Here is a 27,958-nt window from a genome sequence, read left to right on the forward strand (position 1 = left end):
TTATGGATATGTTTTTATACAATAAAAGTTCGCAAACAAATGAATTTATTTGTTGTAAAAAAATTACCACGTACTCCAATTTTATAGATTTCTGTATAGAATGCTCTATTAACATCATTGTTAAAGGTCGAAATGATTTCTCTAGGATTCTTGCTTGTAACTTGCGTTCCAATTCAAGCTCGAAGATTTTCCATCATAGCGAATATGGACATTATTAAAAAATTACAAGATATTTCTGGTGTATTACTTTTCCCAAATAATTATAATACAATTCCTACCCTTATTTTACAATCTCACTTCATTATATCTCATTTTTTTTACAGAATATCTGAGAAACTAAAATTTCGCAATCTCAGTTGCATTGCGGGCTTTTGAGAAAGAAGTGGGCTCGTTTCTTTAAGGACTCTAAGTGGTATACGTCAAAGTATTGATAATGCAGACCGCACAACAATTAAGCAGGTCAGGCAAAAAGTGCATGACTCAGAGCTCACGTGCGCGCTTATCAAACGCGCGCTAGTGTAGCGTTACCTGCGCGTGCGCCGGCCGTGACTCAGCTCACAGCGCATCCTGTTCTACCTTCGTGCTACTTTCACATACACACATGCTTACATGCTTAAGCACACGTACGGACGCACAAGCCATATTAAAAAATAATCATGAGGTAGGGTAAGGTTATTGGGACAAATATTATTTCCATCGAAGTTGCAATAAATAATAGGATTTAAACGATTTTTTTTTCAATATAATAATTAATGCCCTGGTGTAAAAGGTAAATTAGATCAAGAGAATCTTGTCTATACACTAAATAGATTATCCGGGAAACGTTCGCAAAAACACTTATTACTGGTTGTGAAAAAAAAACTAGATAGTAATTGGCATTCAGTACCATTATCTCATACCTCATATGGTAGCCTATGTGTTATTCCAACCTATGTTCTACATGTACGCCAAATTTCATCGCGATCCGTTCAAAAGATACCTTCTAACAAACATCTATTTATGCATCCATCTAAGCAATTCACATTAGCATTTATAATATTAGTAAGATTATCCTAAGCACGTATTAGGTTTGAATTTATACCGTGGCAAAACCACATCCTACCATTATATCAAAGAGAAGTAATAATGAAATATTCACAATCAAAATTAATTCACAAATACGCATAATGCGGACTCTATCCATATTTACCGGTTATTTCTAAATGACTCATCCATCAAGTGATCATTAAAGAAATTATATATGTAAATAAATATTAGATGAAGTCATCGCATTAGTTAATATCTTTATTTAGGACATAACAGGTAAAACAAAATAGACAAAACAATCTCGTGGTCAACTATTGATGAACATCAGAATTAATACTGGTAAATACCTTAAAGCTTTTAGATACGTACCGTTAGACAGTTAAGTGTCAAACAGACTGTACAAAGCTAATAACGAGACGTAAATCACAAAAATAAAACCATATGATGACACTGCATAGGTACAGTAAACTAAGTTTTGCAAAATTTTTTTTTATATCATAAGGTGGCAAACGAGCGAGCGGCTGCCTGAGATCGCTGAAATAGCGAAGTGACCGTTGCCCATAGACATACGTAATTTGCGTATGCGTTGCCTACCTTAAATCAACGTAGGAGATGATGCACAGAAAGAAAGTATTTCCATGCATCCTCTCATACGGAAAGAAAAAGGGTGGGAAGGGAAAGAGGACTGAAGGCCTCTGGGACGTACACTCATCAGACGAAACGCGGAATTGCTTCCACTTCACGCCTGTCTTCTGTGTGGTCGTGGTATTTCACCGGGCGAGCCGGGCCAATTCGTGCGAAGATGTTAAAGCTTGCTCTACCACTGTTAAAAATAGAGGTGTGCTACTGTTGCATAAGATTTTTTTAGTAATTAATCGTAATTCTTTTTGTGTTGTGTATCTATTAGTTTATCTGCATATTCACGAAGTCGTTATATTTGTCTACTGGCTGTAGTTTCGTCGAGAAAATAGAGTTTGCCAAGATTTTACAATCATGTTTCGAATTCTATGTAGCACGATATTAGACAATGCTTTGTTTCCTTGTTTCATATGTTTACACGGCGCAGCTGGCACTTCGTTAAACATTAATCCTTCAATACTTAGACAAAGATAACGTATCCGTTCCGACGTGTTAAGACACGAACGCGTCTGCTCTACACTTCGTGTCTGAGATAATAACGTGCCTTAGGTAATTCAGTCATTATTTTGTACTAACATTGCTCACAATCGGGTAAAGTATGACCTTACAGCGATTAGTTTTGCGCATTTTCCTTGATTGTACTGTTATATCAAATGTTTACCTTCGTTGAGCACTTCAGTATTGTTGTTTATGAAGGATTGGAAAGTGGAACGAAATTAGACAAAATCTTAACACCTTTTAATATGCGGTGCGTTTGCTTTAAAGTCCTATCTGTATTTCTAATTTAATAAATAAAAATAGAATCATTTATTTATTTGATTCTTTTCCGCATTAATCTGCACCTTAAAATAAAATTATTTTTACTCCATCAATTGCTTTCCATCTATTGTTACACGTTTTCCCTATACTTTACTGGACTGGTTATCTGTTTTTTTACTTAATAAAATTTATAATTTATTGTATAATCTTCGTCACAGAGAAGTCAATCGACACGGTGGTCTATTATAATGTAAATAGCCGTGCGTGCAACATAAAGGAGCGCTCGGACGCATTGTTTGTGGCGCCGGCGTTGTGCTCAATGTTGATTGTGTGACGCAGACATCCATAAACACATGTTATAATACATAACATGGTAATATAGTAATCTGTCAAGTGTTTTATATTCTTACTTATACTATGTTTCCACGAGGGCAGAACATAGAGGCAGAGTAATAGATAGTGCAGTTTAGAAAGTAAGTGTGATCAAACAATATCGGTACCGTTCTGTCCCTACTTCTCTGATTCTCTGTGCTACCCTCATGTGAAACTAGCGTATATCTCGAATCTTATTAATATAACAAATGCGAATGTTTAAAAGAAAGGATGGATGGATGTTTGTTTGAAGGTATCTCTAGAACGGCTTACCGGATTTTTAGGAATTTCGGCATACATATAGAACATAGTCTGGAAGAACACATAGGCTACTAATTAAGTATATTTTCCCTCCCCGTTAACGGTGTCGCGGGCGACAAAGTATGACATATTGTGAGATAAACACTAGAAATACTTAAGATGTGAAAGCAAATATTTTCTGAGTTATATTTATGTGTAAACATATTAGGCAAATATATAGTCTCAATCAATTCTTCTTATATATCTACTCTAATTACTTGACTATACAGTTGACATTTATTTTAATCATTGTACATAAATCATGGCCCAAAAGTTCTTTTCATGTAAGCACATTGATCTTAAGTTTAAATACCAGTTGGTCAAGTAGTGAAAACCTGATATAACCGGAAAGTTAAAGTACAACTTAACCAGTATTCGACTGCTTCTTACAACAAAAAAAACAACTTAATATATCGAGGTAAATAATCTATATAGTTAAACCATAAATAATTATTTGCAGTTAACGATTGTAAGCTATAATAAAGTTTCTATTATTACATCAAAATATTTTAAAAGATTATTTAAGACTGGCATTTTTATATAGAGACATTAGAAATAGTTACCGTGAGTTTCTGAATTCAAAATATCTGTATTAAACATATCGTCATCCCTGTCATTATCTTTTACAAAACAGAGATAACAATATGTTTTAAACGGAAATATCGGTCTCGGAAACTTAAAGTAAATAATAAAACAATTGGAAATGATGTGTCCGATTGTAGTCTCTTAGTTTATTAAGATTAAGTAAAGCTTAAAAGAAGACTTGGTGATAAAATGCAATTATTACAAACGTACGTTGCATTGAATCATAAATTATAATTTTATAGTTAAACCTTAATTATATAGATTAGGTTTAACTACAATATATTCAAATAAAAATCATTATAACGGCTGTTGTTAACATAAATATGTAAATACGTATATTGACAGTTTAACAGTAAGTCATTAGTGTTTCTTCGAAATGATACGTTGTCAGTTCGAAAATTAGTAAAAGATAATTGTAAAGAAAATATGAAGCGTCCGTGTTAACTAATTAAAACGTGCAAAAATAATATTACATACAAACAAACATAACAAACATGCAAGTATTACTGTTAGATAAATTTTGGTATTATATTTAGTAATAATATTTAAGTTTAAGACTCAAATGCTATAAAATTCATTTAAATTCATACAGGGATAAAATAGTAAAAACCCAATATCAACACTAACACATCCCGGATATGTAATTAGATAACTTCAAATACAAATAACATTAGTATGGAATAAGAGCAAAAATATTATTCAAACTAAAAATTGCATAGCTCTATAAAAACTGTGTTTTAATAACACAATATTAAATCTTTTAAGGTTCCGTACTGTTAGGAAGAAAATCCGAAATTGTGCCGGTGTACTGACACAACACTAGCCTTACTAAAATGTCAACGTTTATGTCCCCTCACTAATGATTCTGATACTTGACTTTGTAATAAAAGCGCACCATTCGCGCCAAAGGGTTCTAACTAATAATGTCTAAGAGTACCTCGAAAGGAAAAAACGGAACCCTTATAGGACCAATTTGTTATTTTAAATACTATCACTACTTCAAGCATTCAACGTTGTACGATTAGTAGTTAACGTTCGTCATAGACGGACCGCAGTTTTCAGTCGCCGCTAAAATATGTCGCCAATATTATCATGATCGCTTAAAGCTGTCCATATAGACAGTCCGTGTATGTACTTTACTAGTCTTCGGGTTAGATTCAAATTTATGAGGTAATTAATTAATTTTATACCTTTATTTTAAACATGATTGAAAGAAAAAAACATAAGGCAATCTACTCGTACTTTGAACAAAATTATGGAATATTATTATTGGTAAAAAAATGTATTGCGTTGGAAAAATTTGCGTCATTTGCACAATGGAAATATAAACAAGGTCGAGACATTAACAATATCCCTACATTCCAATTTATATGTTCTTAATAGGTACGTTTTAATAAAAGAGAAAAACAAAGAAAATTGTTCTAGAAGCCTTATCCGTGAGAGTTACAATTTAAAAACAATTCCCTCTAATACGAATTTGTTTATAAATTCTTGTTAAATTCAAGCTAAATAGGAATTCACAATTCACACAGCATGCTTGTTTATTTATTTGCGACACAAAATCATAAAAAAAAAAAATTATTAGTAATATTAAATCACAAACAAACAACATACCCATCGTGCACTTTTAGTAGACTTTTCCGGAGCTAGCAGGGATTCCTCTGAACGTACCTGAAAAAAAAAATACATTTATAATTTTCTCTGGGTTTCTATAATGTTAGTGGGATTAGATAAATCTTAAAAAATATATCAAACGCGGTTATAAAATCAATCCATCCTACCATCTAAATTTTCGCATTCATAATGTTAGGAAGTAAGATAAAATTAATATTAAACTGTTCCTTATCTTAATTTAGACTATGTAAAATTTATTTAGTCTTCCAAAATGATTTACAAATCAACAAGAAATGTCTAAATTTCAGTATAATAAATTAAAGGATCGTGTTATACGTTCCTAACTGCAAGACAATAATTTATCCCAAGGTATCAATGACTCACGGTAATGTTTATGAATGAATGAGTCACAGGTCGTTGACCTTTGATACTATGTAGACTAGGTTTTGTTTTTGTAAATAAAAAAGCGATAGAACGATTAAACGTAAACATTTGTTTAGATAATATGAATTAGAAATTTAAAAAAAGAACTCGGCCATATTTGTGTCGTATTATTTTGTCTTGTTAGAAATAAAATAAAGGTTAAAAATTTATATTATTATGATTTATTTGGTAGTTTTTACAAAAAGATACGATTACAGAAACATGAATGTTTACTTAAACTCATCGTTTATGTGAATAATCCACGTTTTGTTTGAAGAAAAAACCCTACATTGGACGGACCATATTGGGTACGCGGTTCGGGCGTGGGTTGCCACAAGACCTTATCCTCATGATTAAACTTTTAAACACGACCATCTTGCTATTTTGTTCTCGGAAATGCATTCATATTTATTCATAAAAGCCGTTTTTATTATTCCGATATTACTTAGGTATACGTTTAATTTATTCTTATGACACATAATTTGTTTTAATACATGAGTTTTTTTTAATCTATAGATACCTGTACATTTAAATTATATAGACAGCTGTTTTCTCTTAACTTTTACATCTTTTGATCTTACTGGCCAGTAGCATTTTTTGCTTTTCCGAAAATAGTACACATTTGAATTGAGAACCATCTTGTTTTGAAGTCGGTTAGAAAACTATTTTGCTAACGATCTATATTCGTTTTTTATCACTTTGATAATAATCTTGTAGGGACTTATTTTGGTATATTTATATATTTCTATAAATAAATCGTTAATGATGATAAGATATCTGAAATTTGGAAAATTACTAGCTCCATGGAGAATGGCTAATATAAAATTTCACCGTTGTGTTCTATGAACCTACAGTTGCCTCACGATCAATTCTATGCTTTTTATGTACATAACAATTTATAATACAAGACGATAATAAAAATTTAAGCTAGTATTAAAGTATAAAAAAATGCATTGCAGAAAAAATTTCTATCGTTTATAAAGTTAATTGACCCTAAACTATCTAACATTGTCTGCCAGAAATTTATAACATCAAATTTAAAAAGATAAATATCCAGCGTCAGTGAGTCTGCTGTTCATTGTACCGAGAAGTCTTGTGCGATTAATCAAAGCTAACGTGATTTGTAATTAGGAAGCGACACGACATTGTTAATTGAAGGGGCCGAGGATGCGGTCGTGTCGTCGCCGGCCCGACTCGCCGCCGGTCAATAATTTCGATTCAACGTATGAGAGCAATTTAATTCAGAGCTGGACGACGCGTGGGCTCGCTGCAACGCTCATAAGTGCGTTATAAAACTCGTTAAGTGTCGGGACAGTAGGCGGCCGGAAGCCGGCGTGTGGACTTCCTACTTAAAGTGCCCGTCTGTTGGACGGAAACGCTATTTTTGGCGCCCACCGTCGCTTCCTCCGAGGAAAGTCATTCATGAATACAATCGCTGATGGATTCCAGCCGCATCGCTACAATGTACCGCCCTACATACCATCAAGAGATTCGTTTCCGTGTCTGATGATATCTATGCAATTTTGTCATATCCTATAGAATACAGTATTCGATACTCAGAAGTAAAACCAATTGGAATAGCTTGTCTCCCCAATCTTTAATGTTGGAAAAACTAGCAATAAATTACAAATTTTCCATAAAAAATATGCTAGTTTTGTCGTGATATTGTTAAGATCCATTTTAGTGAACATTTTATATTTTACGTTTCGTTTGGTAAAGAAAAAATTAAATGTAATTAAAGAAACGGGATACATTATCAATTCTTTTAAAAGCAACAGATGTTTTATGAAATTAATTAACGCTGAACAACACGTGCGACTGCCGAAAAAAGAAGTCGACGAAAAACGAGTCCCGAAGAATGTGATATAAAAATAAGCGGTCGTAAAATTGTGCGCGACAGGAAGATAGGCTGGACATTCCTTACCGCATTCTTTCCTCCCCCGAGGGTCCCGGTATTTCCATTGTATCCATTGAAGCGCGCCCGGAATGCACTCGTGCGGTTTGAGACTAAAGTCCAGTTACGTAAAAGGTCCTCTGACCAGAAACATCTGTCATTTTTTGATGATGCGTCAAGGTGTTGTACGATGCTAATGTAAACAAGTTTCGCATAGCGAGCACATGAACAATTTTGATGTTGCACTTGAGAAATTTTGTCGCACGAAAAAAAACTATTGAAATTAACTAAAACTGAAACACGACTAATGACGTATGTCATTCTATACTAGACGAAAACTTTGCTTTTTACCTCTTTGCGGCAAAACATAGAAAAAAAAATAGACGACTATGTGATGAGATCAGTGGATCTCTGTAAATGGAAAGGTAATTACTTGAAAGTGACAGCTTTGTTCTGTATTAATGGTTCGAAAAATGGCAAAAATCAAATAGGCACAAAATACCACAGTTTACAGCCTGTCCATGTATGGTATTATAGGTCAGTTTTCATGGTTTTATTAAAAAATAAAATGTTTTATTATAAACGAATATTTAAGTTTATGAACTAGTTCGAGGCTATTACCCAAACATTTTTTATGTATGTCCATCTGTCTAAATTAACCTCAATGCCGCAAAGTGGCGCCGGCGCAGATTGATTATCGCATTACAATCTCTCTGTCACCGGCAACTCGTGAACGACGACCGTTTGAAATATGCCCAAGCAAATAATAAAGACTCGAAAATTGCATATCGAATGTATTCATTCACAAAAAGATGCCTTATAATTAGGAAATTAATACAAGTGACATTTCATAATTAGTTGCACTGTCCTCAGTGCATGACAGTGCAATTTTTTTGATGCACAGAAAATTACAACTATCGAAGGGTCACTTACACAAAGTGCCGAAATATAACACGTGAATATGTAAATGAATTCGATCGATATGCATTTGTCCCCATTTGCCGAGGCAAATTATAAAAGGACGGTTTACACGATTTACCAGTGACATCTCCAATGCAACAGCTCGGGCCTCATTGTGGACTTATGAATGGGACTCGGACGAATAAATCTACTGTACCGTAACAGTCTAGAGCACTAAGAATTGTTACTAAATTAGGTTAATGTCAAATATTAAAACATACACAATTTCTGTGTTGTAATAAAAATACTGTAGTGTCCATGATTCAGAGGTCGGGTAAACGGATTTCTATTTGGAACGGACCTGACATACTTCGATTATATACATTATGTATGTTCTTACGGATCTGACAGTGATACGATTTTGCAAGTATAAGTATATTAGTAAGTATTATATTAGTAAGTATAAGTTTAAGATTGAATAGTATTATTAGAATCGAAACAGCGTCGGAGGCTCAGAAGTTAAGCACTTGACTTGGAATCTGCAGGACCTCGGTTCGAATCCCGCCATATACCAATGTGTTTTTTTTCTATTTCCGATATAAATATGTACATTTATCCGACGTTCACACAATGAAGGAAAACATCGTGATGCAACCTGCGCATATCTACGAAGAAATTCCAACCATATGCGTAAAGTCCACCAATCCGTACTGGGCCAACGTGGTTGACTATGGCCTAGTCACTCGTAACTTAGGGTAGGCTCCGAGCCTCTCAGTGGGAACATATAGTGGGACTGATGACTATTGTAATTATTGTTACTGCATTACATTGATTAAAAGTTAATTGTCCTATGTACAAAATATGTACAATAAAAGTATAATACATAGCTAACGTATTTGGTGTAATTTCTCTACCATTTATTACCAATGCAGTATATCCTTTTCCACACATTTTCTGTTGTTCATATTTATATTTTCTTTATACCCCAGAGATATAAAAACTTTCGTATTTATAATATTAGTATAATAAGATATAATGTTCATATGTATAAAGATATATCTTATTATCAGAAATAATTTTATCTTTTGGATATTGTTCTTCATTGTCAAAGATACAGATGACATGAAGATATGTTTTATAGAAAGTATGCTATTTGTTGTGCAATGTTACAATTGAACCTTTACAATATGTAAATATTCCTGGATATGTCATGAAGACGTGAAAAATATAAATATATAGTAATCAGCCAATTATAAAAACAGAATTTTTTGGGCAGATATGATTATTTCATTTTAAATTATATAATACTAGATGTAGCCCGCTACTTATCCGCGCGGTATAGAAAAAAATTAATTAGCCAATGTATTCTTCTAGACTACGTTCTACATCTATTAAATATCAGCGAAATCCATGTAGTTGTTCTGTTGATCTTCCACTAAACATCCATCTGTACATCCAAACATTCGCATTTATATTAGTAAGATATAGACATGGGAATTTATGGTCTAAAAGGGTTTCTGGCCATCTCGAAAGTACTTGAATACTTCTGATTTAAATAAAATACATTTAGTTTTATATTTACCCTATTATATTTACCTTTATAATTTACCCGTATTATATTTAACGTTAGGATTATAATTATCTCATGTAATTCAGTGGTTCTCATAATTATTATGCATAACAACAGGTCAAGGTGACGGTGAATTGTTTCTGAACTTAATAATAATATTAATATAATTTATTTAAATAAAAACGCACAGTTAGGTATTTATTAAAATAAGACATATCTTAATTTTCAAAATAAAATTGTTTAGGTTATAGGTACAAAAATAATGGACATATTCACATCTAACTGACGCAAATATATTGTGTAATCGTGGGTTTCAGAGGCGTAAATCTCTGTTTAAAACATATTGTTATTTCTAATCTGTCATAGATTATGAGTGAATACATTTTTATACAGAGATTTTGGTCTCAGAACGGTCAGAAAGGCAAAAATAAGGATAATCTGAAGCAATATCTGCTATCTTCATTCAGCATCGCTATTTAAGACATGACCTATTTAGGATGTAAACGTAAGTAATTTGCGCCGTAAACGGTGAAACTACATAATTTAATGAGCCTCCTTGCTGTATAGCGAATGCGAATTGCAAACTGCTCCCTTATCAGAGCGTGCGGCGCTATCAAAGGCATACTCAAAACCGTTCAAATAGATACTTTATAAACACATCAATAAAGTTCAATTTCAATTGTTTCCATGTCTGCCCAGATGTGGGACCGACTCTACCCTTTAACCTGAGTGTATTTTTTAAGGAATTTCGACTTTAACTTAATTGATACTAGGTTGATTTTACGTCAGCTGTTTTAAAATGCTTTTACATCTGTAGGTCACATATTGCACGGGAGACCTTGCGAATATAACAATTTATTAAAAGCTTACTCCGACTTCAATATTTAATATGGTCAGGTTAAATATTTGACTAGTAGACAATAATAATTTCTTAGTCCACAATGGAAGTTCATTTGACCCGTATGATAAATGGCTCTAAAACGTAAGTTTCATTCGGCTCTAATTTTTCTCTTTCTGAAATATATAATTTCTCAAGTACTGTATCATCTCGTAATACAATCAAGTGAACAATCGTTACTTAGTGACTAAAAATATGTAAAATTTCGCAGAACAAAACCAAGGCTACGAGGTGTGAACAGCACTGAAGTGGGTCGACGATGTGGGGCGATACTGAATCACAAAGTACACATATGCGCACAAGAGTTCATAGTTTATTTTGTGACATAAGGCTGTTTATCTCTGGATAGAAACTCTTGTATAAAAACAAATTGAAGAAACAATTTTCTTCACGACAGTAATTTAATCGTATTAGTTCTTTTAACAAAACCTTTATATCGATTTGTTTTATAGCGTTTTATTTTTTTTATGTTTCGAGTAGTTAATCTGTAATGACGCTTTTGTTAGAAAATAATAAAATTGTACCAGTTTTTACATTTTTTTTACTTTTTGATTTTTTATGTTATTTAATTTTTAACGGCTTTCTAACTTTAAATGTCATGATATTCGAGTTATACAGATTATTTATATTAATCATATTTATTTAAACTTTTATGGTTAAGCAAAAAAATAACTCTCTCGTGATTTAGGAAAATCCAGTGTAACGTGCGTATATTTGTAATCAATTTAAAGGTACTGTGAACTGACAGACCGTTTAATATTTAACCGTACAAAGAAAATAATTAAATTATTTGTTTCAAGATTGAGACTAAAAATTATTTTCTTTCTTATTAAATGTCGAATTAAATAGATGTTGTTTTTTTTTGAGCTTAGGACTAAACAGTTTCGAGGAAGTTTGATTTTAAAAAACATATACAAACTGAAATTTCACCGTTTTTCATAGTATATTTTATTTTTAGTTTTCTAAACAAGACCTTATTCAAGTAGAATAGCAAGAAGTAATAAATTTAATTTTATCTAGTCCATTCAACAACTAGACATATGTACCGATGTGGGTAATTATTTTAGTACCATATAAGGCACCTTATGCCGTTTTCGGATCCTGTCTCTATTCTTCATTCTAACATGCGATTTATTAACTTGCTCATGTTATTTATCTATTCTACATTCGAGGTTAGCTTTAATATAATATGTTTTACAGTCAAATACATAGAAATAGAAGATAATTGCGCTTTAATTGCTTTTCTTTATCTATAAAATATTAGAAACATAATGCGTAAAGTAATATTCAACATAATCTTTTCTTTTCATAGATTAACATTCAGAGGTAGTTAGGCATAGTTAAAAATTTGCCTTACCTTCTTTGGGAAGAAAATTTTCGGTTTTCCTGTATACGTGGTGTATGAAGCCATGTTATCGACTTTAGCAACAACCATAATTCGGCAAAGAACAATTTATCCGGTATGAATAATCACAAGTCAATACAAGCACTGTACAGACAGTATGTTCCCTTATTTATTCGAGAATTTTCGGCGATCACGTGTCGGCGTGTGTGCGAACTGACAGCAACGTTCAAGATTATAAAGCATAAGCCCTCAGCGCACACTGAGATCACAAGAAAAGTTTAATAATTCTTTTTCATTCGATTTTCGTCGCAATAAACTTTGAATCCACGGACGCGTCGCGCCCACGTCATCGAAGTTGCGCGGTTATTGTCCTGTACACTGTTAAATCTATTGCCTAACGTAATTCACGAAAACATAACATTACATTTGAATAATATTTATCACTCATACAGGTTTGTCGTCACATTTTATTCACGACGCGAATGTTTTCGAGCAGCGACACACTTACTACTCGCATGTTCGATTCAAACTGAATTTTCGTCCGGTTCAGCGGTTGCTTTTATCAAATCAGACAGTCTCCCCCCGCGGCGTTCTCTCGCTCGCTCTTTAGAGTTAACGGCTTAGTGAGAATGAGATAGTATTATGCACGTATTTAACTTGATATTAACGCCACCATATGTATGAAACGCGTTGCGCACATAGATGATAGTATTATGGTATCGTCTCGGTAGTAAAGCCTGTTGTAGAGCAGGTATTGGTATCATTAATAATTAAGTTGTTAGAAAAATACCTAACGTAGCAAATTTGAATATCTATAGTAGGTATAAGTCGCCATCAAAATCAATACTTCGCAAAAGTAATTTCAATACATTTCTTTGTCTCTACAATGTCTTTGTTTCATTTTGATCAGATGAAGTAATAAAAAAAATACAAAAAGTTTATAAAGGTTTTTGAAACGTTCCGCGCACCGCCCACTTGTTTCCGTTAGCTCTTTATGCGGATTGAGGATACGCCGTGGAGGCTGCAAATTGCTCGCAACTATACATCATTATGAGATGTACAAAACTTGATTCAAATTACAATAATTGATTACCTACAAAACATCACATTTGTACAATTTCAATTAACACGTTAGCCGCCAGAATGATTCGAAAAACGAATTTTTTTTTACGTTTTGTCCAAAACCATTTGAATAGGGCCTTGCGGGTCAGGCTGTATACAACAATTGGATTAAAAAGCCACAGCGAGGTGTTGAATGGAAGTATGGCTTGTCGGTCACATAGTGCGACACGGCCTGATTGAAACATTAGCTTGTTGGACATATAGTCCGACATGGCAGCTAACGTGTTAAGAATCATAATAACAATCAGGAATTTCAATATATCATAACATTTCATTTCCTTGTTTTTTTACAAACTATTTAATTATTGTATTTTTCGAATCAACTTAATTATTTTATAATATAAAACTCTATATAGGAACAGCACATTAAAGTGACGAAAACTGTTTAAGTTACCCCAAAATGAATATAAAATACGTGCTAGACGTGAAGTTGCAGAAACTATAGCCCCCAACTACCACCCCGAAAGGAATTTTAAAGTTTTTCAGGCGATATTTTTTATTATTTTTAAAATACGTAATTTGGAAATTTAATTTATCGCGTCAAGAAAGTTTCTAGCTATTGTCAAATCAAAATTAATACGATGTACTTTGTAAAAAATGATTAAACAATATTACAAATTATACAATTTTATTAGTATTACATTCTTTGTAGGTTATAAAAACAATAAACGCAAAGGAACCCTGCCTTATTTGGTAGACAGCATCATAATAATAATAAATATCTCTGTGCATTAGTTTCGTTTTGAGACGCAATTCCTTTGTCCTCGGATGCAGACGACTTTGAAAAAGGCAAAGTCAAGTTTACTTTGTCCGTTCCATTCATAAGTTGCATTTCTTCAATTTTTAATACTATAAAGTAAGATTCATATCCGATGAGAAAACTTAAACGATTAAAAATAACAGAAACAAGGCAGAGCTGAGTTTTATTAAATTTCTTTTTGTTTACCTTTTGACTTATGATACCATACGGATAGTATTGATTTGACCATTGCTTCGTTTAAAAAATTTTAAGGTTATAAGAGAAAGGTTTTAAAGAAAGAGGTTTAAGGTATAAGTAAACGATATAAATAAGACGAGGATTACGACTAACTTTTAAATTGCCTCTCATCAACTTGAATCATGATGGAATGAAAATATCGGAAAATAAATGCTAAAATTGGCAACATTTAGCTCCAATGATGATTAAAAAAAATAATGAATATATTTATATTATGATTAAGAGCATCTAAGAGACAGTGAGTGGTGGAAATAGAAAGCTGTGACACATGTCCCTGGCGGCGTCGTGTCGCATCGCCGACGTCGGAGCGTCGTTGCATCGTCGGCGCCGGCCTCTAGGGGACTCATCGTATTTTAAGTCTAAACTTTGACTCAACCCTCCCATTTATATTAGCTATGTTTCTTAATCACTAAGACAGTATAGATTAAAAATATAAGGAAATACAATGAATATTGTATGAACGCACAAAAATATGACTGGCCACAATTAAAAATAAAAAGAAAAGTACTGCCCTTTATAATGTGAGTTTATGAAAAAATATTTTAACGTAGTTATTATTATACTGTGGTAAAAGAGCGTTATTACGTTGTGAAAAACGAAATCTATATAAAAACCAAGTGTTATTTACTCTATAAGGACGAAACTTAAAAAGTTTTCTAAGTTTTATATTTATGGGAACACAGTCGTCGGAAAAACATATCAATCGTTGATAAGGAAATAGGTTTGTTACAATGTTTACAATTATTTAGAAAACATTAAGTTACAAGGATTAAATAAATGTGTAGATATTGTGCTTCATAATAATAATTATATTAGACAACTTTCAAGCTTCAATTCATACGTTTGTTTGACTATAGATCTTATTTGCAATGTGAATATGCAACGTAGGGTTAAAGTAATTGCGTATTAGTTTAGTGAAATATAAATACCTCTGTACAATATCTGACACTAAAAGTCTTTCCATTGATGCAACATGTCACAGTTTTCCTTTGCATCAATTTCATGTTTCACTTCTGCATAAATCTTAACAAACTTTATTCCCACTGTACACGTGTACGATTTAAAGCGACAATATCGTTTGATAGTTGACTTTGTTCTGTCGCTAAGTAAGAAAATAATCCGTGTTAACATTACAGTCGAATCAGCGAAAACCTTTGTGGCGACCGACATTTTGTTATTTCATAAGTTAGCAATGTTATTTTCTTATGTTTAGCAAATAAATATATCTTAATTATGTAATTTTATGTAGTGCAGGTTGTACATGTGCATACAAATGGCTTTTAATAATAATATTTATCTTAAACCAAACCTAATCCAGTAAGCTCATAGAAATTCATATGATAGGTTAGCTATAGACGTAACATTTTGTTTTCAACGACTTGATTATGACCTACTTATGTACAAATAGATCCTTTAGTATACGTTGTTTAAAGCCAATATATTTACGTATTTTCTTGCGAATATAAGGCAGAAAAATAATAATAAAAGCCTTTGTGTTATGGTAACCATAGTATCCATTTGGAGTTGGGTCAATGACCTACAGCATCAAATGCGACACCCTTGTGTAAACTTTCCGACGCCAACCGCGAAATGCAATCGTTGCACTTTTTACAATGCAAGCATATCGCACGTAGACCAATATGACGTAAATGAACTATACATCATTGTAAAACAATGTCTATTATTTCAAAGAGATTTTATTTCCAATGAAATAAAATATGTTTGATAAGATTTTACCGTACCTTTATGAAAACGTAAGAAAGGTTTATTAAAACTTTTCTTTATATTAACACAATAAAATACAGACTTTATTTGCATGTAAAGCTACGCATTTTTAGGAGAAACTTATAAAATTCGAAACATATGATGACAATTGTCATAGTGCTAGATAATTTATTGATCTTTTAGTTTTTCAGTAACATAAATCTATAATAACCTCACACATGTGACTTAAATAATAAAGAATAACACAGCCATCGAAAAGTTATGTTTTTAAAATCACGTTCATTATACAATAACACAATATTTATACCTAAATACTAATTTGAAAACTGCGTCGCATTGAATCCGAATACAAATTGTATAGTCAACAGTAAAGAAACATAAACGCGTGGGAAGCAAGTTGAAATGATCAGACGTGAGGGGAAATTAAATTATGCCCGATATGGTTTGATAAAATAAGTAAAAAATTAAAATAATAAAAGGTTTAGGTGTGTATGTTTTTCATTCAACTTTATTTAGGACTATCTTTAACACATATTTTTTTATGATTTTAAATGCTGAATTTTTTAACAAAACACACAATACAATATGTTATAAACGATAACTTTGGTCTCAGAAATCCACGGTGAATAATCAAAATTATGACAGGTAACGTTTTTATATATTTAGGGTACAAATTTTAACCTGCGTCGTCACAATATATTCACAAAGTTCCATCAAACTATTTCGAGAGGTTTAGGACATAGACACAGACATAGGTGACAAGTTTATTTTTTCATAAAGATTAGTTTTTTTTTATATCAAAAGGTGGCAAACGAGCGAGCGGCCACCTGAAATCGCTGAAATAGCGAAGTGACCGTTACCCATAGACATACGCAATTGCATATGCGTTGCCTACCTTAAATCAACGGAGGAGAGAATGGACAGAAAGAAAACATTTCCATGCATCCTCTCGTCCGGAAAGTCCACTTCCACTTCGCATACTTTCCTTATAAGAAAAAGGGTGGGAAGGGAAAGAGGACTAAATTAGGTCTCCGGGACACACACTCATCAGACGAAACGCGGAATAGCTTCCACTTCACGCCTGTCTTCTGTGTGGTCGTGGTATTTCACCGGGCGAGCCGGGCCAATTCATGCGAAGATGTTAAAGCGGGCTCTACCAATGTTAAAACCACCACTGTTTGTTTATTTTATCATAATAAAAATAATTATTAGTGCATGCTTATAGATAGTGAAACCATGAAATAATATTTTATCAGAAACAATTAAAAGCACCGTCAGTGATAATAAATTCTCGATAAAATCATTTCCATTGAACAAATATTTACGTTATCAGTAAAGTATAATAATATACGAAGAATAATTAACTTTAGACAAAATATAGAAACAAAAAACAATCATTTTACAAATCCGTATCCGTAAGATCAAAGCTATATTTTGATAGAAAAATAATAATATTGTTTTTTCACTGCTCAATTGTTTTTTTTTGTAAGTTAAAAAATACCATCAGTCCTAGTCGCTTTGTAGAACACCCTTCTATTTTTAAACAATCGTTTATTTAATCTTTGGATGTCACGTTTCGTTTACAAGTATGTAGTTACAACTACGTTATATGAAACTCCTTAATAATAAATTCGTACAAGCACAAGTCCTAATTTATCAGTTAAGAACGTGCTAATGACATAAACAAAGGTGTTAATATCGCTTAGAACAGTTGTCATATAAACATAGTTCTATCTTACTTCTAACTAATATTATAAAGGCGAATGTACATGGACATCACTTAAATTTGGCATACATGTAGAACATAGCCGGTAAGAAAATTTCTTTTTTTTAATTCGGCGCGGGCAGAGTTGCGGGCGACAGCTAGTTTTATACATCGATATCAATCTTTCTGTGCATCCTCTCCGGCGATTAAAGGTAGGCAACGCATATGCAATTGCGTATGTCTATGGGCAGCGGTCACTTCGCTATATCAGCGATTTCAGGTGGGCGCTCGCTCGTTTGCCACCTTATGATATGAAAAAAAAACATTACAACCTTTTGATACCTGGCTCTAGGTTGACACATTAATCAATGAATTAAGTTCATGACCTATTGTGTTGATTAAACTTTATAAGTTACGCATCGCACATCGGTTGTCAAGATGTTTATCTATTAAATGATAATCATGTTAACTGGACAGTTATTGGCGTGGCAGGTAGCCCTCTGCCTCAAAATGTTTACGATCGCTTTTTATAAGGCAAACAACAATCACTTGCAATCGAAAACCTTGTATTAAATGTTACAACACTTGATTTTTTTGATAATTTATTTCTCTTCAAATATATATTTTTAAATACTTGAAGTCATATTAAAAGACCCTATGACAGCTACGTGAACTCGATTAACCTTAGTCGGATTTCACAGACAAAATACATTTCAACATTATAAAGCTAAATTATGCGTGTATAATTCGATTGGATAATTCAAATTAAATAGCTTAAAAGTTAAAAATCTTACAAATATTACAACTGCGAATGTTTAGATTGATGGATGGATGGTTGGAAGGTATCTCCGGAACCGCACAACGGATCTAGATGAAATTTGGCATTGATGTAGAACATAGTCTGGAAAAACACGTAAACCACTTTTTTTTAATTCAGCGCGGACGAATTCGCGTGCGACATCTTGTGATTGATAATTACATTAACATAATTATTTACGTAAAAATGGTATGTCAACAAACTTGGTATAAAATCGTCACTAATTATTATATAAAGGGCTTAAGATTTGCGAATATCTTTAATTTGCGCCACGTTAAAATATTTTTTTTTTGTTTTTTAATTTTAAATTAACAACCTGTATTTAATAGACCGCCATTTCTTTACGTAACACCGTTTTTCTTGCACCTGTCGCAGCGGTTGTTAATGACATAACTTACGAGTATCTAAAGTTTACATACACAGTGAAGTTTTTAATAACATAAGATTGAATGCAAAGTAGATGGAAATAAAGAATACATATATACTTTCACAGGTGCGTTACAAAAAAACCCACGTGTGTGCAATAAAGTGTTTACAGCTGAGTGTGTTCTTTTTTCTATTTATATCGCGTAGAAAAATATGACTCTTCGAAATAAGTAATATAAATGTAAAATATTGAAGTACAGATACAAACAATATATATATTTTTTATGAACAATTTAAAAAATCTTCGTTAGTGTGGATTAAACTTACTAAAAATATTATAAATGCGAATGTTTGGATGGATGCTTGTTAAAAGGTATTACCAGAATGGATCTCGCTGAAATTTGGGATAGTTGTAGAACATAGCCTTGAAGAACACATACGGACGGAATATTGACAGCTAATAGATAAATAATTAGGTATATTTTAAAACACTTCCCGTTTAATTTTTATTTTAAAATGATTTATTATTCAGTGTCTACTCTGATGGTAGTTAATCTTTGCTTCATTAGGTAGGCGTGCAATTTTCACAATAGAGCTCCACGAACACCTAACAGAAATAACTAATCAAAACATATTAGTACAATCATAATACACCTGAACCAGTAGTATTATTAAATTCAGAGGCGCTGAAGCAAAACATAGACCTGGGTCGTTTGGAACATGTTCCATATCCTATACAAAATTCTGACAACTATACTATGTAGTACTAAGACGTCGACTGATAGCAAATCTTTGAACGGTCTCTGAAATAACAACAATCATTTTTAAATTATTTTTCAACATAGGTTTGCTAGAATGTCATGGATGAATCTGGAATTGATTTCATGTAGTGAAACTGATAAGAGTATTTGCAGCTTGACAAGTACTTCAGAAATCGGGTTTTAGTAGAGTAGCAGATAATGCTTATTTTTCATCATCATCATCATCAGCTCACTATCAGCTCACAGGCTTGGAGCCTACCCTAAGTTAAGGGTGATTAGGCCATAGCTCAACCACGCGGGCCAAGTGCGGGTTGGTTGACTTCACACATATCTTTGAATTTCTTCTCAGATATGTGCAGGTTGCATCACGATGTTTCAGGACCTGCAGATTGCAAGTCAAGTGCTTGGCCACTGAGCCACCGACGCTCGCTAATTTTTTCACGTAATGTAATATTTGATATTTTACACACGGTAAAAGCGAATTATTCTGTCTGATCCCGATAAACTTTAAGACCTCAGTTTCAATTTCAATTATCAAGGTCGCATATAACTGTCGACACGACTATAAAATTAATCAAACCATTTCAATGAATGGCCGAGCTGAGATGAATGAAAAGATACGTACGACTGCTAAAGAATTTTTTGCACAATAACCTAATTTCATTACTGCCACTTAACACCGGGCTATTTATAAACAAACTTGGCATCGCTCGTTGCTATTTATAACGCCTAAGACCGCGGCCGATGTAATGCAACTCAATTTTATTAAATAACTAGCTGTCGTCCGCGACTCCGTCGGCGCGGAATTAAAAAAAAACACAATGCGTAGCTGATTTGTTCTTCCAGACTATGTTCTACATCTTTGTCAAATTACATCCACATCCGTTGAGCTATTTGAGAGTTTTTAAACAAAAATCCATCCATCCATTCATCTAAACATTCGCGTTTATAATATTAGTAAGATAGAGTTATATAAAAAGACAATGCTCGAATCAATTTGACATTGGCTTTTTAACGTGTGTAGGTGTTTGACCTAAAGCCTAAATTGTGCCATTCAGTTGTACCAAGTTTCCTATTAAAGACACAGACAATGAATCGAATCTTTTTCGTCTTCGCTATTATTAATTTTCATATAAAAATTTGTTGCTTTTGACAAGATTAGTCGATTTATTGATAAACTGTTAATTACATTTTGAAATAAAAATAAATTTGTCTTATATCACTAATATGCAAAATCATTGGCCTTTCTCCCTAAACACATAAAATTAGTTCAAAAGATAAAGCTCTATTGAGAATGTAAAAAAAATTAGAGAACTTGTTTAATTTTATTAAATGAGCAAGAATGATAGGTAAATAAAGAACCATAATTTACATATCATTTTTAAATAAACAGGATAACTCTAACACGAAAATTACTCTGTGGGATCACGGGCTCAGTGGCTGGTCTACGCAACGCAAACATAGTTATCGCCGGCCGGGCAGGACATCCCAATAGAGTCGGCATAAACTTATTTGTTTAAGTTTAGTGTCGTCCCACGTGCCCTGCAAATTGGTATATTATGACTTTATTGTTCATACATTGAACACATCTAGTTGACTTGACCTCTGCTTTACGCGACATTTAACACCGGCGGTAACACGATATTCTCGTTTTACGATTGTTTCTGATGACCTGCTCAAACAGATTTAAGTGGAAAATTCATTTGGATGGCTGAAAATTGTTGTAATATAAGTAGGTCGAATAAAGTGTCTAAAGGAAAGTATTTACGACTTATATATATGTATTAATGTCAGCGTATTAAATAACAGTATTAAGGTTGCTGGTATGTTTATGGGCCACGTTTATCCGCGACGGTCCCAATAATTTCATTAAGTTAAATGATATAACCGACAATTGTGTGAAGAGTCATTTAATGTCTCATTTACAATTGAAATATATGGAAAAGAAATGTATTTCGTTATACATTTATTTTTTTATAAAACAGTTTTTGTTTGTATTATGAATGACGGATATTTAAATTTTTATGTTTTCTTACATTTCTCTTGTACATCTTAATAATATTATAAATCTTAATATATATTTTAATATGTAGGTACACTCAGGGCCTTTCGTGATGTTCTACTTACAGAAAAATAGCCTTGTTCTTTACAAAAAGATATACACCGCCTATTCTTATATAATACCCAATTAATAAGCACTGATTTGCGCAAACGATTGTATAAAAGTAAAAAAAAACAATTACTTCCTGTACCGTCCGTTTTTTCTTGATTATTGTTTCCGCGTTAAATGACGACTGTTGCTTTTGAGGTGGCACACCGCCAATTTCCCCGACAGTACTTTAAGATATTGTGGTATTTAGGGCACTCGATACACATTTTGTAGACAGGAAGACGTCAATACGTCGTCCGGTTGATTATTTAAGAGTCAAAGGTGTCGTAAATATTTCGTGTCCTACATAAACAGTATTGTCTTATGTAATTCTCTGTTCAAATACAAATAACAAGTTACTTTGATAACAACATAGGTAATATGCATTCTCCATATTAAAACAATTGAATTTTGGCATCATATTTTTTCAAAAAAACTTTTATGATTCGATCTTTGTCAATTAGACGGTTATGTCCTCTATTAAAAAAGTAAGATGGTTCTTCAAAACGCTTTAATTTTCTTTAATTATAAAATAACATAGTGTAAGCAAATACTAGTATGCTAGTAAATATTTAAAGATCTTTAATAGTCGAATCATAAGTGAACCGCATTGTTATCCGAATTCCTACGAAATAATTCCTGCTAACATTCAAGAGGTTTTATAAATTACTTATGAATGAATGCGTAATGTAATTCGTAATGTTACACACATTGTTTATATACTTAAATGAATCATGTTATGATTTCATATGTTTTCTTTTTTCCCTAAGATACGGTTCTGTATGCCGAATAGTTGCCTATGAATTCTTCGGATATAAATTCGGTTTGCATGGTGTATATTCTTATTATGGATTCGACATCGATGTCTTCGAGACAAAATCACAATATATAAAATTTACATAGTACTAGCTGACGATCAAGACTCCGCCCGCGCGCCATCAAAAAAACTTAATTAGTAGTCTGTTTGATCTTCCAGATTATGATCTACATTTATGCCAAATTTCCTGAGATACCTTAAAACCATCCATCCATCCAGAGAAATATTCGCATTTATAATATTAGTAAAAAGTAATATAAAAAGTCACTAGATGGTACTTATAATTGGTTTGTTAAAAAGTCAAGAGATGTGAAGTTACTAGTCGACTTTCTTCGATGCTAGTTTTTGGGTTCATGTGTTCAAGTTGGCAGCCCTATGTAGAGGTGATAACGTTAAATTGTATCAATAGAGTCTTATCGTTTGTTAATATACGATAAGTATACAATGCGCCGTCAGTTAATAGACATTCCCGGTATGCTATTGTAACTCTTCCATGTAACGATAACCAATCGTTTATACCAAATAAAATTGTTTAATTCGTGGAAATTCTTTGACATTTCAAAAATTTTGTAGTTGAATATTTTGTTTGAACAGTTAGTGAATAGTGTTTAAGGTACCGCGTATTTAGAGATAACAAGTTATTTGTAAACGCCGAAATATTTACAAAAATCACGGTTTAAAAAAAAACTTTTGAAATAAAACAAGCAATTTGCAACTACCAAAAAAATATTTCTTCTCTATGGTGATGTAACTACATTCTTAAAATTAATGCCTTAATTTGGAGGTATTACCTTGAAATCTTGAGACCAAAATCTTCGTTTAAAACATATTGCTATCTCTGATTTATCAAAGATAATGACAGGGATAACGATATGTTTTCAACGGAGATTTTGGTCTAAGAAACTCAAAGTTAGTACCGTTATGTCACTGAACATTTTTATAACTGAGTCACAGCGATTTCTATTTTCCCTTATGTTTCTAAATGACGTAACTTTCTCAACAAATTACTCGAAATATATTTAGTAAAATCACCCACGGATTCCCCAACAGGTAAATATATAATTTGCCTTTAACTTTATACAAGTTTCTCGGGATTTGATTCATTGTAGTGTGACTCTACTTAGAAAACACATGTCACCTTCAATAAGCTGATAATGTTTTCGTTATTTCAGTATTACTTGAAACAAAGCAACGGAAATCTATTGTAAATCTTGAACATTGTCGACTTATGTATCATAGTAATGATTCATTCCTTGTTACACAATTTTATGGTAAGACGAACCCGTAGCGATGTTTACATTGTTAGTAAGTTGAACGGATAAGATATAATCTTTGTAACTGAACGGAAATGTTATAAGTCTATCTGTGAACGGTAAATATACGTCTCTATCAGTCACGTAATGAAATAACGAAATGTGTTATGTTACACCCTTTATTGATACTCGTATACTGAAAGAGTTAATTGTAGCATCGTAATTTTGCCCTTTTACGATGAATTTTACTAAACTTACTAATATTATATATGCGAATGTTTAGATGAATAGATAGAAGTTTGAAGGTATCAGTAAAACGGCTGAACAGATCTTGATGAAATTTTAGTGTACATATAGAACATAGTCCAGTCACAGAGTAAGTGTTATTGTGAGTTTCCACTATAAAAATCAATTACTAAAACATATTTCAAAACTATTCATTATGTTATTGCAGAAATCAAACACTTTTCTGGTAAATTGTTAGTGCTTAATCTTTTCATATAAACGATTTAAACGCTTCATAACAATAGGCAAAGTAAAGAAACGCTTGTGAATAATATGTCCGTTCACCGTTGGTTTCTGAGACATGTCACACTGACATGTCTGTATAAAACATATCGTCGACCCTGTCATCTTTGACAACACAGAGTTAACAATATGTTTTAAATGGGGATTTTAATCTCAGAAACCCACGGTCAGCAAATAAGAGTGTGTAGGAGTGGAAAATGTAAGTTGTGTTTATTGTGTCTTTGGCTGTGGGTACGCGCCGCGCCGGCGCCTGCGCCTGCACACTAACAAAGCCATCATTGTTTTCTATTTACTTACAAAGTTCGTTTTATTATTCGGTCCGGGTTAATCATTGTTGATAAGTAGGACATTCCATAAATTATTGTGATAAATTTAAGTTTGGGTTTTTTGTAACATACTTTGTAATCATTGTTACTTTTATTATGATTTATGTACAATCTGAATATATTTATAGAAAAATACATACTTAATAGTATACTAAAAAGTTTACTAAGTAAATAATGAAATAAAACTTAAAGATAGATTAAGTTATATCCTTATTTTATATTTACTTTAAATAAATAGGAGTGATTGTTTTATTTGGTTTGTAATGTATTTACGATACGATGATTATTTGCTTGTCACAAGATTTTAGTGATATCTTCGTGTACGCCATAACAGGATAAGATAAGATTAAATAAATAAAAATAAAGTTAAAAAAGACTGCAATGGATTTAGTTATGTTTTGGATTTTCATCTAGACGAGTCAACTTTACAAAAATTGTTTACGTGAGCTTTTAGTTACATGAAAACTAATGAGAATCAATGTCATAAGTTAAACCTGAGATAATTAATTTTTCATGAATTTAATATTTTACCGATTAAACTTATAGCTTACTTTTATGGTCATTTCAACTCATTATCAAGTTTTCAATTTCTATACAGGAGAAAAATTCTTATCGTTTTAGCATTTTCATTGATTACAAAGAATTTTTTGTGTTTTATAAACGTCGCTTTCTCACTCATATCTTACCAGTTAAGATTAACAAAAGCGCCTGATATTGTGTATATCGCAAAATTGCAATGTTACAGATTCGAAGTAACATTGTACAGGCGAGGTGGTTAGATAGAAAAATGATAAATTTATTAAATAATTGTTGCCAAACAACATTTAAAATGTTATTTTACAGTCATAAAAAATCTGTTTTAAAAATTACGCTGTTCCAGCCCTCCTATCTCTAATTATAAAAATAAATGATTCCGTGGAAATAGAAACAAAAATATCATTAATTTTCTTCTTAATGTTTGAAAATATAGAGACGAAAACAGTATGATTACTGATTACGAACGAAATTGTTTCACAAACAGGCACGTGCCTTAATTCCCCATAATACCCACACTGTTGCGTAGAACGGACGTGTCACTCTAACGCACGCGGGGAAATTGAATAAAAGGGAAATATGATAGTGTCATCTTGTCGCAGACAGAATCCTTCTACAACGTTGATTAAGAATTTAAGGAGCAACGACCTACATAATCTTTACTTCCGACTGACATTTGCATGTTACTAGTTTCCACTGTCGAAACACGTACAGAATCTTATCGTCATCTCCCTCATTTTCTATGTGGAAATTGAAATAGCAATATATTTATATGAAATTTTTTCCGCAGTGAAAATTAGCTGTTGGATTTAGCCACACTGAATCACAGATGAAGGAAATGTTTTAACGATGTCTTTGTTAGTCCTATTCAAGAATGAATCGAAGCTGATAAAAGAGAAGTTATTTATAAAGTAAAATGTGTTGATAAATGTTTGTTATGTTAATGTTTTTGCGCAGTAAGACTTAATTTCTCGACTAATTGGAAATAAACAGTCTTATTGTAAATAACAAGATGTTTCATGTTGCTGGTGTTACTGATAAGGTAGTATTTTTTGCCTTTTGTAAACAAACTGTTATGTTGTAGTAAAGTGAAATCTTGTTTAAATTAAAGTAGAACCTTATTATGCTAAGATTAAAAACACACCCTTTTCATCCTCTTGTTATCAGTTAGGTGTATATAATATACGAATTGCAAATTTAAGGAGTGTTTTAATAAGTCTAAAATAAAAGTTTGTAGAATTCTTTCTAAAATTTGTCCAAAGTGAAACGGAATGAGGTACACCCTTTATCATAGTATTTATTTCTTAAATAGTAGCACGTATCTTCTAAATAACCTCGAAGTCTATTTAGATGTCAAAGAGCACCTACGCCATTCTATCAGACAATCTGACACATAGTTGTTACGGACATCGACCACATGCGGCAACGAGGCGAAAAGTCAACCCGATAATTGACTATCTGCGTTAAACCGTTTCCATTATACAATACGTCACGATTATGATTTTTAACGTTGATTAACCAGCTTAGATATTGTATAGGATATCGAATTAATTTTAAAAGCATAATGGATAATATAAATTATAAGCAAAGATTTTAATTTATTGGTAAACGGTTTTTTAGTACAATTTTGTATATTCTTCATCTGTAACAATCGCTTAATAAAGTAGAAAATTAGTTTAATATAGCTTTTTCATACTTATACGTCCTATCGGTGGTAAAGTTGATTCATGACACTTCTAACGGTGTGTAACCTTTTGAAATCGAAAAAGATATTGCATTACTTTTGTAGAAAGTTTGTTCCGCTATTTCTTTGGAGTCATTTCCGGTGTGCGACGGAGTGCCGGAAGTGCGTAAAAAGCAGTCGTGATTGTGATTATTAATTCGAGCTGAGTCCGTTATTTAATGTTGATGTTAGTAATGTTTCTTTAAACAGAATTGCTCTTACAAAAATTAAACAAGCTACAAGTAAAAAACAATATTTCGTAATATTAGGAAGAAAATCCGATAATGTGCTGGAGTATCGGCGCAGCACTAGCCTTATTAAAATATCAATGCCTATGTCCTCTCACTAATCAATCTGACACTTGAATTGGTAACGAATGCGCGCCATTTTCTCCAAATGATTTTATCTGATAATGTCTAAAATTAATAAGTATTTTGATTAAAGTTTCCCAAATTTGCTCAATTACGTGTAACGTCAAAATAATAAAAAATTGCCCACGACATTATTTTTCGATGTACGATTTAAGATTATGCAATGGAAACAGAGTTCGCCTTTAGATTTATCACTTACAAGCAAATTGTGTAAACTAATGTGCAAACAGTTATCATCACTATTCTATAAAATTGTGTCGTCCGTCAATTCAATTTTAGACACGACAGTAATAACTAAATTGTAAGCATAACAAAACTTCGTTCGAAAAAACGTAGTAAATTTCAAATTTTTCTATCAGTCGCGTATTGAGTTTGTTACAAATTACGACCGATGTAAATAAAAAATAACTAGATGTCGCACGCTACTGTACAATTAAAA

General features: G+C 32.4%; 1 protein-coding gene across 4 annotated transcripts in view; it reads right to left on the reverse strand.

Annotated features, from left to right (window-relative positions):
- Sarm (sterile alpha and armadillo motif) overlaps positions 1–27,958 on the reverse strand; it is a 56,244-nt gene that overhangs the window by 20,554 nt on the left and 7,732 nt on the right. Inside the window, exons 1-2 of one of the 4 annotated variants that reach the window (XM_013325090.1) lie at positions 12,338–12,840; positions 5,296–5,352 (exon numbers count right to left, since the gene is read on the reverse strand). The exons of 1 other annotated variant lie outside the window; for it this stretch is intronic. In XM_013325090.1, the coding sequence (XP_013180544.1) occupies positions 5,296–5,352; positions 12,338–12,415 (135 nt within the window). In that variant the 5' untranslated portion in view covers positions 12,416–12,840. Of the gene's footprint in view, positions 1–5,295; positions 5,353–7,642; positions 7,946–12,337; positions 12,841–27,958 lie in introns of those variants that run through there. 2 more of the 4 variants (XM_013325088.1, XM_013325091.1) reach the window with 2 other exon arrangements.

Source organism: Papilio xuthus, unplaced genomic scaffold (assembly GCF_000836235.2).
Source record: "Papilio xuthus unplaced genomic scaffold, Pxut_1.1 DF824888.1, whole genome shotgun sequence".
Taxonomy (NCBI): domain Eukaryota; kingdom Metazoa; phylum Arthropoda; class Insecta; order Lepidoptera; family Papilionidae; genus Papilio; species Papilio xuthus.